Genomic DNA, 18151 nt, shown 5'->3' with positions numbered 1-18151 from the left:
AAAAAAAAAAACAACAACAAAAAACAACAACAACAACAACAACAACTTTTTTCTCCAAAAGCAAACTTCTGTACATAACAGCTGAAACTGGAATAATGAATTTCTTAACTCATAATACTTGAATCCACCCTACAGAACCACAATTGGGGTCTACTCATTGCATAACATTGTTATATTGCACTATTTTCTCTGTAGAAGTAAAAAAAAAAAAAAAAGATTTTGTACTAGGGATTCTCATCAGATCTGTTATCTGATACTGATCCGACAGTGACTATGTACATAAGTAAAAGGTGTTTAAAAGGTGTACCTATGGAGACACCTTGTTATCTTCAAGTTGTTTCAGCTAATTATGACAAGTGTCACCCTCACAGTAATCAAACTGACTTTGTGAGCTTCTGTTGGTAAGCAATGCAAAATATCACAGGCACATACATGTGCAAGGTTTGTGTCAGGCAACGGCACACATTTATGGAATGTTTAAAACATCGGCAGATCAGATCCTAAAATTTTCTGATTGTAAAATGGCAAATTGGATCTGATACTGAACCAGCGATTCAGGATATCTTCAGTCTGATAACAATACTCAGTATCAGATTGGTGCATCAATATTTTATACTGAGATGTTTTCTTTAGGCAGCAGAAAAGGCTCTCAGGCAGGGAATGAAATTAGCACCGCCACCCGCCAACCTCCAAATGCGGGTGAATTGTCAGTAGTGGCATGTAATCTTTTCTGGACATCTGCCACTTTGGCGGGTGCGTTTCTCGCACAAGTAGGGCTTAGAAAAATATATATCTAAATTTGTGTAATTTAGCTTTACTTGTTCCTCCATCAGAGTTCATGATTACCATTGGCTGTACAAACATTAAACGTCACTTTGAAAGTGGAAGCAAAGAAAAGGCAGAAACCTGGAGGTGTGAAGTAGGCTAATTGTCTGTTGTGTTCATAAAATAACTCCATCCTAACGGATTGTGAAAACAGTTATTAGCATCAAGTTTGAGTTTTACTGGAAGTTTGTAAAACTTCATACATTTTTTGTTGAAAATGTTGAGATTTTTATGATTACTTTAAAATAAAAAATAACTTTTGTTTATATCAATTATATCATTTAAAACAACATTGTTAGTTTCTGTTTTTTGTGAGGTGGCTGGTAGAAATTCTGTGTGGCAGGTGGAGGAAAAAGTAAATTTCAGACCCTGCTCTCAGGCCATATTTTCGCACCAAATCTTATTTTCTATAATGTTTTCACAAATGTTATTTTCAAAAGTACAGAACAGAAAAGTAACTTCTATAAATGGCCAGGATTTCTTCCTCAGAAGAATGATAACTAGGAATAAAACATAATGTGATGGTTATTTTTTTCTATAACTGCCCTTCACAAAGTGTTTTATTCCTCTTATACCACAGCAATATACAAAAATACCTTTAAAAAAATTAATTAAATAACAATGTCATACCTTTTTATCAGTTTAATGTTCTGGAATGTGTGCAAAAGAAGTTAGTTCCTGTCATCACTTACGTATGTTGTAGCAGCTACAAACTACTGTTCCCTCAGTTAATTAAAAATAAATAAATAAATAAATAGCACCCTTGGCATGTTCCCTAGAAATCACAAAATGTAAAGTCTCTGACCTGAAAACTCCCCCATGGAGAAACACATAATAAACTTTACATATAGTATATGTACATACATATACAGTTTTTGTTAAATAACATCATATTTTTAATCTTTTTAAGTCTGTTAGGCTTAGAGTACAGTGTCCACCATACAAGTCCCTGTGAAGGAGTACTTGACATTACGGTAAAAACCATAATAATAATAGCGTACAAGCGTATAAGTGTATAATATAAACCTGGGTTTTGCCTTGAAGCTGGCACTAGTGTCAGAGCTGCTGTTATAGTAAATTATTCAGCATCATCTGATCAATCAAATTCAAGGTATAATGGAAAATATAATAAAGTGTATAATAATTGATTCTGACTCAGCAAATTATTACTGTTGCACTACAAAACATAGTGATCAAACACTTCTTAGTACAAAATCCTTGACCAAGAATAATGATTAAAATGTAGTATCAGTATCAGTTTTATTATTAGCAGTCTAGCTACTGATAATGCATCAAATCTGCAGATGTGGTCTCCAAGAGCAGATGAATTAGAACCAGTACTGAAAAATTATAGTATCTTGACCTTTTCAGTAATTTGAAACCTCAATATTTTTCAATAACCTATTCTATAGATTATTCTATAGTTCTATAGTTCTATAGTTCTATTCAATAACCTATTATAAGCACAATGACTTTAACTCATTCCCAGCAACGGAGTACTTCTGACATAGGTCAAACGCTGTCTTAAAAATGTGAATATTTACTTAGTAAAAGTTAATTATGTAGACCAGCATGCTGGTGAGAATGCTGGTGATCTGATATTTGTGCTATTACCTGTCCAGGCCACATTTGTGCTTTTATCTATGAGTGAAAATTAAAGCAATTTGTTCAAATTTGTTGTCGAGATTTCTTTCTCAGTTTTTATAATGTGATGTAATGTGAAGTAATTTATGACCAGTGAACCTCGCTGCTTAGCTCCTTTGACTCATGTCATGCATGTAATTCTACTATTACCCACAATCCCAGTTTGCATGTAAAGTGGGCTTTTTAAGACATTCATGCTCATGTTGGAATTTTCTCATTTCCTCGAAAAACAGCTGCACTGCACTCAGCCCAAATGTGAAAACAAACCTGAAATTGCTCTGGCCTTGTGAATGAAAGACTAATAAAAATGTTTCTCACATGAGCATTACAAGAAAGTGGAATAATAATAAGTAGAACTTGAGTCAAAACAGTAACATGGGGAAACTGTGGATCCGTGAGATTGTAGGGAAAAACTAGGTATAAATCATGAGGGCTAAGAAACCATTAAAATGTTGGTTGGATAGGCAGTAGTGCAAAGGTATCTAGTACTAAACATAAGCTACAGGAAAAAAAATAAAATAATAAAAAAAAATTATATATATATATATATAAATTATGCCATCCACTAAATAGAAATTAAATATAGGTGTGCAAAAATTATTGGCACCCCTATGAATTCATAAGAAAATAACACAAGCATTGAAACTGCCATTTCCTCCATCAGGGTGGAATAATAATTAAGAAGTTTTAATAATAATTAAGAAGTTCCAGTCAACTGGAAATGTTATGAATCAACCTGGAATTGGACAGTGAAACATTACGTATGTCTGTAGCTGCTACAACATACGTAAGTGAAGTGGTTCGAGTGGCCAAAAAATCTCCAAAGATCACAGCTGGAGAATTGCAGAATTTAGTTGCATCTTGGGATCAGAAAGTCTCCAACAAAGTCTCCACTACAACCAGAAGTCACCTACGTCACCACAAGTTGTTTGGAAGGGTTTCAAGATAAAATCCTCTACTCTCATCCAATAACAAACTCAAGAGTCTTCAGTTTACCAGACACAACTGGAACTTCAAATGGGATCGGATTCTATGATCAGATGAAAGCAAAATAGAGCTTTCTGGCAATAAACACCATAGGTGGGTTTTGGTGCACACAAAGAGGTAGTCATATGGAAAAGTACCTCATGCCCACGGTTAAATATGGTGGTGGCTTTTTAATGTATTGGGGTTGGTTTTCCGCCAGAGGACCTGGATATTTTGTTAGGATACATGGCATCATGGATCAAATATCAACAGATATTAAATGAAAACCTGACTGCCTCTGCCAGAAAGCTTAAAATGGGCCGTGGTTGGATCTTCAAGCAAGACAATGATCTAAAACATACATCAATAGCAAAACAAAGATGTTTTATTGACCACAAAATCAAGGTCCTGCCATAGCCATCCCAGTCCCCTGTGTTGAACCCCATAGAAAACCTGTGGGGTGAACTGAAGAGGAGAGGTATGGACCTTGAAATTTAAAGGATATGGAGAGATTCTGTATGGAGGAAAGGTCTTAGATCCCTTGCCATGTATTCTCCAACCTCATCAGGCATTATAGGAGAAGACTCAGAGCTGTTATCTTCACAAAGGGAGGTAGCACAAAGTATTGACTAAAAGGCTGCCAATAATTGTTGCACACCTATATTTAACAAAGTTTTTTTTTTTTTTTTGGATAAACATGTTTTGTTTGCAATTGTTTGATATCCATGAGAGCAGAATATGCATATATACATACAGTACACAAATATATATATCTGTGTGTGTGTGTGTGTGTATATATATATATATATATATATATATATATATATATATATATACACACTGTGCAATAGTCTTAGGCACAGGCAAAGAAATGCTGAAGAGCAAAGATGCCTTCAAACATAATGAAATTAAAAGTTTCTACATTAAAAAAAGAATACTATAAAGAGTAGTAAACAGAAAAAAATAATGAAACAAAGTCGATATTTGTGTGATGACCATTTGCTTTCAAAAATTTTTATTAGTAGTCTCCAGTACAATTAGTGCAGTTTTATAAGGAAATGAGCTGGTAAGTTTTATTGAGCATCTTGCAGAACCAGCTACGGCTCTTCTGGAGACTTTGACTTTTGAACTTGCTTCTTATTTTTGCAGCAAAACCCAGCAGCCTTCATTATGTTTTTGTTTGAAAAGTTGTCTCTTACATAATATGCTGCTTTCTTTACATTTTTCTGTAACATTTAATTTTGTGCTAGAAAACTAATGTTTGGGAATCTAAAATGTTTTTGTACTGACTCGATAATGTAGAATTCATAAAATAAAAGTTATAAGAAAGTTTGTACAAAAAAAAATAGGGTGCCTAAGATTTTTGCACAGTACTGTAAATGTGGCCAGTTCCCTTTTTATATCTTTTTAAGTGTTTGGATAAAAATGTAAATTAAAAGGTTCTGAATATGTAACTTGGCATTCACTGTTCACTTGGATAGCTTGTCAGTTGGTTAGCTTCTTATCAGTTATAAATAGCTCCAGATAGTATAATCACTGAAGGTTATGATTTGGCATGTGATTTTGCTGTAAAAGTTTTTGACAGCCATTTTTTACAAACATTCAGAGAAGTTACTTTTCTGTTCTGCACCTTCTGAAATTACATAACACACTTAAAAACCAATGAAAATTAAATGTGAACCCAGTGAGCAAAATAATGTTTAGACGTTGTTCAAATTTCAGTTAAAATAAAGGGTTTCAGAAAAAGCAGCTGTTCTGGTCACACACACAAGAGGTCAAACTTAAAATTAAATAAAAATGACATATTTTTTAGAGGTCAGATCAAGGCCCGGGTCAGGGCTGACTTAAATTTTAACTATGGTCAGATGGTGCTCACTGGGAAACACAGCAAGCATCAGAATATACCATTTTGTTGAACATTTATGGAAGTGGACATTCTAGAGAAAGTGCCTTTAGTGCTATTTGAGAGATTTAACAGCTTTAGTGAGGGTCGTGTAAAAGTCAGTCATACTGCCAGGGAAGAATGAATCCACGACAGAACGAGGAAGCAAACCTCCAAGATCGGTCTGGAAGAAGCTGATGAGCTGGGTTTTACCTGCTTCCCTGTGAGTCACAGATGAACAGAAACAAGAAAGTTCACATTAATATTATTATTATTAATAATAATAATAATAATAATTATAATAATACTACTAATAATAATTATTATTATTATTATTATTATTATTATTCATGCAAACCCATCAAAGTATTTCAGTGGACCAGTTTTTGTAGCTGAAAGCGACTCATCGGACCAGACTAGCTACAGGGCTAGAGATATTAGATTAGAAAGGGAAAGGACTTAGCTTGTTTTTTTTTTTGTTTTTTTTTTTAAAGCTCACAACAGAAACAGAATGTTTGAAGATGACTGGATAGGGAAATGTGTTCAGTCTCTCTGCGTCAAATTGAAAATGGTGGTGTATCATCTGTTCAGTGTCCATGGCACTAGTGAAAAAGTGGTTGCGTGAAGTATAAAACATAACCACCATGGATATTTGTGAACATATTTGTAGCCATATGATAACTGATCATTAACAAGCGAGGGGGCAGGGTGGCTTGATGGTTAGCACAATTGCCTCACACCTCCAGGGTTGGAGGTTCGGTTCCTGCCTCTGGGCTGTGTGTTTGGAGTTTGCATGTTCTCCCAGTGCTTCGGGGTTTCCTCCATGTACGCCAGTCTCCTCCCACAGTCCAGAGACATACATTGTAGGCTGGTTGGCATTTCCAAATTGTCCATAGTGTGTGGGTGGGAGTGTGTGTGAAATTGTGCCCTCCAGGGTGTGCCCCGAGTTCCCAGGCTCCTCGTGACCCTCTGTAGGATAAGTGGTACAGAAAATGGATGCATAGATGGATGGATAGATGTTGCCATTCAGTCATGGTAGATACATATCCGGACCCGGTAGTATACAGTATACAGTTTGGTTACTACCATTTCTTATCACCAGCCTGCCCAAAAGAGACAATCCTAAAGCAAAATCAGCATGCATATGCATGCTTGGGTAAGTTGTATCTCATTCTGTGACTCTCTGAATGCGTTCTTTTTAAGACTATCTTGCATTTGTTTCTGGCCAGTTGGTGGAAACTTAACCATGAAGCATTTTCCTGATCTTACTTACAGCCAGATTGAATTCTATCACGCTGTAAATTGCTTCAGACAAACGTGTCAGCTGGATCAATAAACCTGAACTCAGTATTACTGAAACTCGGTACAGATTTGTAATAGACAGTTTAAATGCTGACTGTAAAAATAATAATAGCTCTTTGCTGCCATCTGCCTTCTTTTTCTGGACATTCATTTTGCCATTCACAGTTGCTGCTGTTGGAAAATAAGTAGGGATGCACCGAATGTTCGGCAACCGAAATTATTCGGCCGAACACCGAAAGTGCTTTTTTGCTATTTTCGGCCGAATAATTTCGGTTGCCAAAATAAGTGAAAAGGCCGAATAAATCTGACCGAACAATGACGTGTTTGATGACGTGCCAAATAGCCTAGCAACCAGAGGGAGACGCGCGAATTTCCCGACCACCACTTCCGGCAGCACGCTTGGAGCGATGAGCGGGCACGCGCATGCACGTGCTACGTGCACGAGCGCATGCTCTACAGATGTTGACAACCGTGACATTGTTTACTGTGGACATATGCACGTTTGTTTTGTTTCTGTTCCGGAGTATTCTGTCACGTCGCGAGACGTAAAGGAGTAGAGTACGGAAGCAAATAAAGACGTATTTATTTAAGGGAACATAACATTAACAACGTATCTAACTATCCAATATCTACTATAATACTCCGCGAGGTGTACACGGACGCAAGCGGTATATATCCCCAATATAATCAGATGTATAGAACCGAATAGAACCATTTTTTGCACTCTTGTCAATGCACTTTTTGTTGTAAGCTACAGAGTGTTCCATTCTTTCAGCAGTCAATTATAGGCCTAACATCGGCTATTCAAGGGTGGCTCAAAGATGACCACATCAAAATATTTTTATTTTACGCATTTATTTATTTAAAGTTATATTGTGCCTTGTTGGTAGCCTATGCCTGCTGGAATGAAAAAAAAATGAGCGTTAAATAAATATTTTGAAATTATAGTTTTTGTAATTGATTTTTTTCTTTGAAAAGCAAGACAAAATAGTAAAAAGCACATTTTGACTATTTAATTTATGCCATGGTGAAAAAAATGGCAAAATAAATGGAAAAAACGCGTAAAAACCGTGTTCGGTTTTGGCCTTCGGCTTTCGGCCAAGCTTTTCATTATATTCGGTTTCGGCTTCGGCCAAGAATTTTCATTTCGGTGCATCCCTAAAAATAAGGTTTCTGAAATACAGTTGCCTTCATAGCTTACCCTGGTACAGGCACACAAATGCATCCGCATGGATGATTAAAGCCGCGCACGTAGCCAGGCTGGGGAGGACAAGCTGGATGGCTCACATGAGTTGCTATAAAGACATAAAAACATATTACAGTAAGAATTTTTAATAATCTCTTTTAATGAGATTTACAGATATTATTGTAAACCAAAAAGAAAATACTGATTCAGAATCAGGACTACATGAGATCTAGGTGAGGACAACAATGTGGAAATATACATAAGCGTGGCTTCTGTGCCAGACAATAAAGGAGACATGGCCTCTGTCAGTCACGGTGTAGCTGTTCAGTCCAACTAAAGGAGATGTGGATTCTACATTTTTCAATCCTAGTAAAGCAGATATACCCTCTGTCACTGTCAGTCCCAGTGAAGGAGGTGTAGCTTTGTGCCTGTCAATTTCAGTGAAGGAGTGGTGGTCTCTTTTTCTCTCAGTCCCAGGGAAAGGGACATGACTTTGTGCCTGTCTGTTCCAGTGAAAGAGGTGTGGCTTTGTGCCTGTCAATCTCAGTGAAGGAGGTCTGGCTGTGTACCTGTCAGTCCCAGTAAAGGAGGTGTGGCTTTGTGCTTGTCAGTCTAAGTGAAGAAGGTGCGGCCTTGTGCCTGTCAGTCCCAGTGAAGGAGGTGTGGCCTCTTAATCTGTCAGTCCCAGAGAAGGAGGTGTGGCCTTGCACTTCTCAAAGCTAACAGTCTTATTTTAGTTAAAGCGGAACGAACTGAAACGGCTTTAAATGTTATGGTATTAAATCTCTAGCTGCTTAAATGTTTATGTTAGACATGAAATCATCCATCATATATTGTACTGTGTATTATATTGTTGTGACAAGGAGGAGGGGGAAGCCAGGTTGTGAGGATGCACACCTGGCACTGATTTGGCTAATCAGTGGGAGAGAGAGAGAGAGAGATAAAGGAGCAGTTAGAAGCGCCAGTGGGGGAGAGAGACGCACATGCACTTTGTGTTCTGTTTGTGTGTTTTATTTTATGTTTGAGTTTGGTTCGTTATTAAAGTTTATGTTTACGTTCAGCCGGTTCCCCGCCTCCTCCTTGCCCATCTTTAAAGTTTGTTACACCGGTGCCGAAACATGGGAAGGATGAGGGACACGCTGTCTAAGAGCTCTCACCGCTGTGGGAGGATCGCGATGCCAAGAAGGCGGTGGTGCCGGAGCGGTTGCTGAGGAGGACGTAGGAGTCCCTGCTGTCTGCCCGGATGTGGAGGAACCACAGCCACCCACCTGAAAGGGGAGGAGCGGTAGCCGTCTGCCAGGGGATGGAAGACCCGCTGCTGTCCGCCAGGGAAGCAGAGATGTGGCTGCTGTCAGCTTGAAAAGGGAGGGAGCTGCAGCAGCCCGCTCGGAAATCCAGTGCCATCACACGGCTTCGTGGGGGATCGCTTCCCAGCCAGCTGAAAACCAGATGACGGCGTGTCTGGGGACCGGAGTGTTTTTCTGTCTCCTCTCTATCTCTCTAACTTTCTCAAGAGACTTCCTCTCTCTCCGGCTTGCTCATTCTCTCCCCCTCTTCCTCCTCCTCATTTCTACTCTCGCTCACAAAGGGGACGAGGGACGTAGCCAAGGGGGCAGCACCGCCCTCCCAAAAGGGTAGGAGGGGGTGTGCGTCAGGCCAGGGGCTTGAATCTGGCGGTGGAGGAGTGTGACGAGGAGGAGGGAGAAGCCAGGTTTTAAGGACACACACCTGGCACTGATGTGGCTAACTGGTGAGAGAGAGAGATAAAGAAGTGGCTGGAGGCACCAGTGGGGGAGAGAGACGCATGTATGTTTTGTGTTCCATTTGTGAGTTTTATTTTATGTTTGGTTTATTATTAAAGTTTATGTTTACGTTCAGCCGGTTCCCGCCTCCTCATTGCCCGTCTTTCAAGTTTGTTGCAATTGTATCAAAATAGAGGTGCACAACTGAATAAAAGGATTAAATAAATAAATGTGATACCATTTGATGTAATCGTGCCGTCTTCATATTGCTTGACTAAAATAACATCTACAAAGTCTCGTGGCGATATAACGCCCATAGCAGCTGAGGGAGTGACAGTTCTGCATACAGTGACATCCTAAGGGAGTAATATCAGAAATATCAGTTAGACATGGATGAAAAAACCTGTGCTTAAAAGAACAGAAATCAAAATTGTACACATTTATTTGTGCCTTTATAAATGTGATGCCTCAGGTGAAGATGCATAATCTATTCAATCACTAGTATATTTAAACCACAGCTACAGCAATAATCTAGTATGTGTAAAAGACTATGGGATTTAAACTTAACCTTAACCACTGAGAAATTTGTTGTACATAGGAACCAGCCTAAAGGGCTAGCTGAGAATTCATGAGAGTGAAGTCAACAGCTGGCACGAAACCTACTGTAGAAACTTGTTCAAGGAGCTCAAACTTCTTCACATTGTTGTCCCATTTGAGACGAAGCCCATTTGGATCTGGTTTCAAACACTCCCAGACTTTCTGTGGACTGCCTTTGACTATCCCCTCTCCCTTATAACTGCAAAACAGAGTATTAGTATTGATGTAACTGAACAAATACAAAAACTTAGTAGACAGACTTTCCTGGTGAATGCTCCAATTCCCTCTTTTAGTCTGAAAGCCGTAATTTGTGTATTGACTTCTGACGTAAGAGAAACCCCCAACATATTATAAATCTAAAGAATAAATCTTTTCCTTCGTTTATTGTTGACAATAACAGATCTGAAGATTTGAAATGTCATCTACATATGGAAAAACAAGTTGCTCAAATGTTTGAGAGCATTGTTCTATCATTCAGTCAAAGGTCAAATGTGACTTCACACCAAATACTGACTTTTTTATTTATTTCTGTTTACTGATCTTTATAGTGTTTTTTTTAACTGTAGAAACATTTAATTTCATTATGTTTGAAGGCATATTTGCTCTTCAGCATTTCTTTGCATGTGCCTAAGACTATTGCACAGTAATGTATATTCAAAAATAAAGTTTTTATTCAGTCATTCAAGTAAATAAATAAATAACACAGAGAAAACAAATTAGTGATGATGTACCAAATTTTAACCAGCTACTTATGATATCCATATCTCAGAAAAATGTATTATGACATCATATATCATGATATTATATCATCATATTGCCCAGTTCTACTTACTATGATACACATAGAAAAAATAAAACAAACAAAAATAGAATGGATGATGACTATGAGCTCTGCTTTACCAACCGGTTACAATACATCTCTAAATTGTTCTGTGTGCGCTTCTCTGAATGTGCATAATGGACATCCAATTATGTAATTACTTAATATTTTTCAAGCTACCTCAAATACATATCACACAGTGATATGAATGTATAACAGCTTAACAGTGATTTTTCCTGCTATACATGTAAGTTTATAGTGTTTTGTGATTGCCATTATTACTGATCCACACAATATTACAAGTGTGCAGGTACAAGTGTAATATGGGTCTCCTTTTTGTTTCAGTGAAAATTAAAATGTTATTATTCACTGACAATATGTGTAAACCTGCACTTGATGAACACAGCATAGATGTTCATGATGTTATGTTGAACGTATAAAGACTATAATATAAAATCATCATTGAGTAAATTAATGCAAAATAAGCAAAAAAATACAATTGTACCAGATCTCCCTTACACTTTCTTTCTAAGAGTTGTGCCAGTGTAAATGTGTAACATGCACTGCACATGATGTACTGACCTTGATATCGTGTAACTCATGTAACTTTCATGATTTAACGTGTTTATAATATTATTTTAGTTAATAATTTATTTCAGCAAATGGAGATACAACAATCATTACATTTGTGATAGTGTAACGAAATGTGTTGTTATAACCTGTCTAATAACATGTAATGTGTTTTACTTACACATTTCCAGGGAATTCAGAGGAAGGTCGCCAAGAAACAACAACATCATTCTACACAGAAAACACACAGCGATGTAATACAACTGCCACTGGATTATGTGCGTGCGTGCGTGTGTGTGTGTGTGTGTGTGTTTTTAAACTAAGGTGCTTCTGCAAATCTGTAATGTAAATACAGCAAAAAGGAAAACAATAAATAAGTACTGACCGATTTCTTACAGATTTTCCAGCCGGACTCGTCTTTCCTGTAGCTTAAAAGACGATCAGCAACAGAATTAGCCTTTTCCTCATAATCCATACCGTGTTTGCTTTTATTGCCCCAAATGCTGCACAAGTGAACCGTGGCTTTTTTTCATTGGCTAAGCTAGCTAATAACGATAGCTGTACATATAATTTATAGTCGCCTCGCTAAACCTTGCGATAAAAGCATGAACTGACACTTACAGCACATATAAAACCCGTAAATCACTCATTAAAATAAAGGAAACCCTCACGATTCATTCATTCGTTTCTGTCCAGTCAAGTGGGGACAAGTTCCTACACGTACTGCGCATGCGTGGAAATGACGCGCATGCGCGCTGCTAACCGGGCTGGGAATTTGCAGTTATATAGAGGTGCTTCTTATTTCTTATTTGTTTATCCTCATTTCCTTTCCTCGCTTACTTTCCTTGCATCTTAGCTCCACCACCTTGGGATGTGAGGGAAGGATACAAAGATGAGATGCGAGGTGAGAGGAATCGAAGCAAGTCAAATGGATTATCCTTGCTCTCTCAAGCGTCACTTCAAAGCAACGTGAATTAATGATGACTGTGCTCAGCTGGATGACCCCACTGCTTCAGGGATCTGCCATTATGTTGTTGGAGCTTGGTTAATAACAACGTTCTTAATAAAGCTAAATGTACTGATAGTATGCGAAATTCAACAATGAATTAATGAACAATACATAATTTATCGCATCTTTTGTGCAGCTTTGCATATCCAAATATGCAAGGATCAATAAATTGCAATATTTATTGTAAGCATATTATTATTTAATTATATTTCACACAAAATTCAATCACATCATCAAAGGACTTTTTGTTTGATATTGTCGCAGATGTAAAGGAGGCGGGGAATTTATTCATTTGTCTGGTTTTTCGACAAGAAACACTTCCACATAGGATACATCTGTGTATCCTTGCTCCTAGCTCCTCTGGAAGTTTACTCACACCCCCTTCCTCACCTCCTCCCGGTGCAATTGGAGAACTGATATGTCTTTCCATGCTACTTTCAGATGGGTGACTTCGATCGATTTCCGGGTCACGGGCTGGAGGACAGAGCAGCATGGAAGCGAGGAAGCATCAATTTAAGTATTGAGTAGCATCCATGCTATACGTAATAACTGGGGGCTAAAAAAAAAAAAAAAAAAGAGACACTTAGGAAACTTAAAAATGTATAATTGAGAATTTAGCATATTTAAAAAAATTCACCTGCAAAATACTAGCAAAGTTTGGAAAAAATTAAGGTTTAAATGTATTGTCCTCATATAAGCAACATACAGAAATATAGAAAGGCATATTAAATGCCCATGTATTCACTTATTCACTTTTCCAATTAATACATTTAGACCACATTATCAAGACCATCCATCCATCCATCTTCTACCGCTTACTCCTTTTCAGGGTCACGGGGAACCTGGAGCCTATCCCAGGAAGCATCGGGCACAAGGCGGGGTACACCCTGGACAGGGTGCCAGTCCATCGCAGGGCACAATCACATACACACTCACACACCCATTCATACACTACGGACACTTTAAACACGCCAATCAACCTACCATGCATGTCTTTGGACTGGGGGTGGAAACCGGAGTATCCGGAGGAAACCCCCGCAGCACGGGGAGAACATGAAACTCCGCACACACATGGCCCCGGCGGGACTCGAACCCTGGCAAGTGTGAGGCGAATGTGCTAGCCACTAAGCCACCGTGCGCCCCCCATTATCAAGACCAATTTTTCCCAAATAGAGCGTTTCTATTTGTCTTTATATTCTTTTGTTTTTTTTCCTTTATTATTCTCTATATAAAACACATAGCCCAGTAAAAAAAAAAAAAACACATACCTATTTTAATTTGTATGAACAGTAGTGTCCATTAGTCCTAGCTTCTTTCACATAACTATTAATGGTATTTATATAACTGTCATCTCATTTGTATTTCAATTCTAATGATCAGTCTCAAATTTCAAATTTCTCTACAGTGTGAAGCACATGTGAATTACTACATTTGACACAGACATAGATTTTCCTATGTAGAATGGTGTCTTGCACCTTGTAGAACCTTCCATCATCATAACTTTTTATGATGAGTCTCCCTTCTAAATCTTGCTTTATTAGATGCAGATCTTCATCATATGTAAAAGGGTTGTTTTTTCTCTTATGGCTTTTGATATGCCTTCTTGTCTGCGTTTGTTGTTTTTGTGTGATATTATTATTTATGATATATTTATTGCTGAATATGGCCATTAAATTTATTATAGACCGTGGCTGTCCCTATTATGTTTATTCTTACTTTTCCATTTCTATTTCGCTATTGCTTTAGTGCTGAAAGGATATTTATTCTAAGAACCCAAAGATTCCCTTTAGACAACTAACCAGCCAGAAGTTCTAGGACCACTAATGCTGTAAATTTATCTTGAGTGATTTTTGTCTTTAGCCCAAACTAGGTCATGTGATGGCAAACAGGGACTTTTATTTAAACTATTATTAACTGAAACTTGATAAGGACCTCAAGCACCCTCAGCCATCCTCCCACCCCATTGCACATACGCGAGACACTAGAAAACACATCATTGTACCCTGCCATCCTAGTCAAATATGCAAACATGTGCCTGACAAGTCATAGTCATTAAACTATTTTCTTTTGGATTTATATACAAGGCTAGTTGCTGTCCAAGTGCCACCAAGGAGCAGACCATTTTGACCAAATCCAGCCTCCTCACACACAAATTACTGCCTCAGTTTCATGGTGACCTCACATAGAGATTTCTAAAAACACTTTATTTTTGATCTCATAAATCAGATACATTTAAGAAATCATCTTGAGCAGTTTAGTGCTGGGAATGATAAAATTACTCAAAACTTTATTTTCCCTCAATTTCCCCAACATGGTCATACACATCTTTAAAAAATTGTAATTTGTAACAACAATTTGCTAACCTAACTTGCAAGTTAGCATCATTTGGATGTTCTTATGACTTCATTTGTAACAGATTTAACTAAATCCACCCACATTTCCCTTCTTTGTTAGAATTCATACAAATTTCTCATGAAACCAGGTTTCATAGTTTCACAGGTCACCGCCATGCACCTGCAAAGGATTTTGAATAAGTAATGAAGCATCAAGTTTGTGACCACATTGCGTGTCTGCTCAGCTTCTAACTTCATGCACCATTGAGGACTGTTGCATCATGGGTCCCTACATTGTATGTCAACAAAGTGCAGATTTGAAGGAAGACCACAGGGTTTAAAGCACTATTTGGGTTGTAGATGAAAAAAACATTTGTCCAAAATGTTCTTCCCATTAGAGATGGGAAAAACTCAACAAGCTCAATAAATGTGGGCAGAAAGTTGTCCCTACTTGAATTCCATGCTACGTAATCCAGAAAAGCATATTCCAAAGTGCTGTAAATAAGTGTATATTATTCTAGTATAGTTTTCAATTTCAGATGACATTTTTCATTCTATCTAGTTTACAAAGTATGTAGTTTTTCCATCACAGGCATTAACAACACTTATCTTAAATTTATCCACCATGTATATCTCAATCAAAAATCTTTAAAGATTATGTGTGATCTCTCGGGAAAATAACCTCTATCATAGGAATTTGCACATTTATGCTATAGGCAGGTTCCGTTCCAATTAGTCTTTATATTACATACTGTACAAACCCTGGCAAAAATTAATAGATGCCATGGCCAGCAAACAGTCTGGATTTCAATCCAATTTAAAATGTATGGTGGAAATGTAAAAAATTGGTCCATGACAAGGCCTTCAAAGCTGATCTGTCAACTGCTATTCAAGAAAGTTTGAACCAGCCTGATGGAGATTATTGTTTTTCATTAGTGAAATCCATGCCTCAAAGAATCCCGTCAGTTATAAAAGCGTGAGGAGGAGAAAAAAAGTACTAATTGTGATCCCCCCCCCCCCCCCAACAACACTGAGGGATTCCATAATAATTCCATGATCTTTTCTGTCATATCTGTGATTTGTTTATTTGCTACGAAGTAAAAAGCCAGGTGAACATCCTCTAAGTATTGTGATTCCATAACTTTTTGCCAGGGGTTGTATATACTGAAGATCTTGATATCACTTTATAATATTACATACAGAAAATTACATTTGCAAAACATTTAGGTCCTACATTTTGGATGCTGGAGTCTTGCCTACAATATGTGCTTTAAAACATGTTAATAAGACAGCATTTGTGCAACACAACTATTGGAACCTTAGTTGATATAATATTTGCAGTGACTTTAGTCAAACATTTGAGCACACTAGATCTTTTGATCCAGTCGTGTTCAATTCAGCGCTGGTTTTGGACTTCTTTTTAGTCATCTTAGTGCTGTGTTTTAGGTATTTTTCTTTGCTGTGGATGACCTGGATGTACTGGTCAGTGCTGCTGTTTTGCTGGTCACTGCTGGACTCCAGTGAGGCAGAATCTGACTCGGTCAGTGATGGTTCCCCCTTGCGTTTGTTCTTGGGCTTGACATGAGGTTCTCCATGCCTGTGTAGTGTTTCTGGGACATTAATACATGTCCGGGAGCGGCTACGAGGGCCTTCCTCCTCCCACTCCATATAATTTCCCTCTTCTTCCTCTCCATACACTCTCCGTGCCAGGCGACTATCCAGAGTTTCACCAATGTAAAAGCGTGCCGGTGATCTCTGATGGAGATCGGAGAGTGACTTTGGGCGGTGTGAGTGTCCTAAAGACCCTCTTTTTCCACCGTCGTGAGCTTCATCTTCTTCGTCTTCTTCACTAAGGTGGGGCTGCTGACTCCGGGGAATGTAGCACTTTACATTGCGAGGGTAAAGCTCCACAATCTCAGCTGGCTCATCTACCACATGGTAGTGCCTTGGCAGACGCATGGTGGAACGCATAATCTTCTTGCGTGGTTCGTGCTCATTTAGAATGACATAACGGGTGGTGTGAGGACGCCGGCCCAGGTAGCTCTGCGCTGTGACAATACCAGGCTCTGGGTGCATGGGCCTGAGGCTCTTCCTGAACACCGGGTCTGAGTGGACACTCTCAGAGAAACACACAGAAGGATTGTAGGCCATGTGGTGGTATGATTTGGCTCGGCCTGGATAGGCTGGATGCCTGAGAATAGATGGATTTTAGTAACATCATTTTGTGGAATTAATGAGCTGAATCTCCTATATAGTTTTGACTGTAATGTTCTTTTCTAGACCCTCATGGCTTTTCTTTAGAACCTAGATGCCTAATAAACAAACAAGCAAACAGGAAGCATCTGGCAAAAAACAAGCTTAATAGTTTTCCAATTGCCCCAAGACATGTTTTGTGTCCAACATTTGCTTCTTTAGTATTACACTGGAGAGATCAGTCAAATGTAGCTAACAAGTAATTTCAGTCAAGTCCCAAATAATTCCCACAAATGAACACATTTTTATAGACCATTGTTGAGCTACACTGATAGGTCACATAGTCTCATTTTTTCCGAATATCCCATTGGGATCAATAAAATCCATCCATCCATCCGTCCGTCCGTCCATCCATCCATTATTTGTAAACAAATATTTTATGTATATATAACTAAATAAAAATAAATACAATTATACAGAGTGTGTAGTGATACCAAACTGCACAAAATAAAAAGAAAAATTATGCCGGTTTTCCAAGATAGTTGCCAAATAATTGAAGTGTTTTATTTATTTATTTATTTTTTTAATGACAGTCATACTGTATCCTAAACCACAATAGCAAGTCTGAAGCACATATTTATGCAGAAGATTTTGGCAAGCTACACTTTTATTACTTGTTAGCCACATTATCCAAGTAGTTCCAGTGCAAAACCTAACAAGCAAATGGCAGACATCAAATGTATCTTTAGTCATTTACTACTTTGGAGTTAGGCAAAAACTGTAAATTGGTCCTTTTGCCAAACTATCCATTTAAAATATACACTAGTGACCGAAACAACAATTTTTTAGACACTTAGGTGAATGAAAATGAAATTGCGGTCTCAAGCTTTTATACTGAAAAACTATCAGCATGATGGAAGATGCTTAAAAGCTTTAAATTATGACAAAATGAAGCCATCTAATGATACTTATTTGACTCCCTCAGAGATGTTTATAAGCAACAACACATTTTTAAAAGGTCATATTCAAGGCCAATATGTTTTGGTTAATCAAACTGCATTTTGGCAACCTTTAAAAGAAAG

The 18151-nt window shown here is 37.9% G+C and overlaps 2 protein-coding genes across 2 annotated transcripts in view; both read right to left on the bottom strand.

Annotated features, from left to right (window-relative positions):
- Positions 1-4306: 4306 nt before the first annotated feature.
- On the bottom strand, positions 4307-12553 carry stard5 (StAR-related lipid transfer (START) domain containing 5). The gene is made up of 6 exons (XM_053634450.1): positions 11920-12553; positions 11716-11765; positions 10211-10343; positions 9786-9903; positions 7821-7914; positions 4307-5538 (listed from the first exon to the last, which is right to left on the bottom strand). Exons 1-6 carry the CDS (start codon positions 12007-12009, stop codon positions 5394-5396), a joined length of 630 nt encoding a protein of 209 aa, XP_053490425.1. The 5' UTR covers positions 12010-12553; the 3' UTR covers positions 4307-5393.
- Positions 12554-14810: 2257 nt separating this feature from the next.
- Positions 14811-18151, bottom strand: part of LOC128613313 (transmembrane channel-like protein 3) — a 34487-nt gene continuing 31146 nt past the window's right edge. Inside the window, exon 23 of the mRNA XM_053633979.1 lies at positions 14811-17067. Within this exon, the coding sequence (XP_053489954.1) occupies positions 16227-17067 (841 nt within the window). The 3' untranslated portion in view covers positions 14811-16226. The remainder of the gene's footprint in view (positions 17068-18151) is intronic.

This window comes from Ictalurus furcatus, chromosome 10 (assembly GCF_023375685.1).
Source record: "Ictalurus furcatus strain D&B chromosome 10, Billie_1.0, whole genome shotgun sequence".
In the NCBI taxonomy this organism is placed as follows: domain Eukaryota; kingdom Metazoa; phylum Chordata; class Actinopteri; order Siluriformes; family Ictaluridae; genus Ictalurus; species Ictalurus furcatus.
The sequence above is the reverse complement of the archived record's forward strand: the minus strand, read 5'-3'. Positions and strand labels throughout refer to the sequence as shown.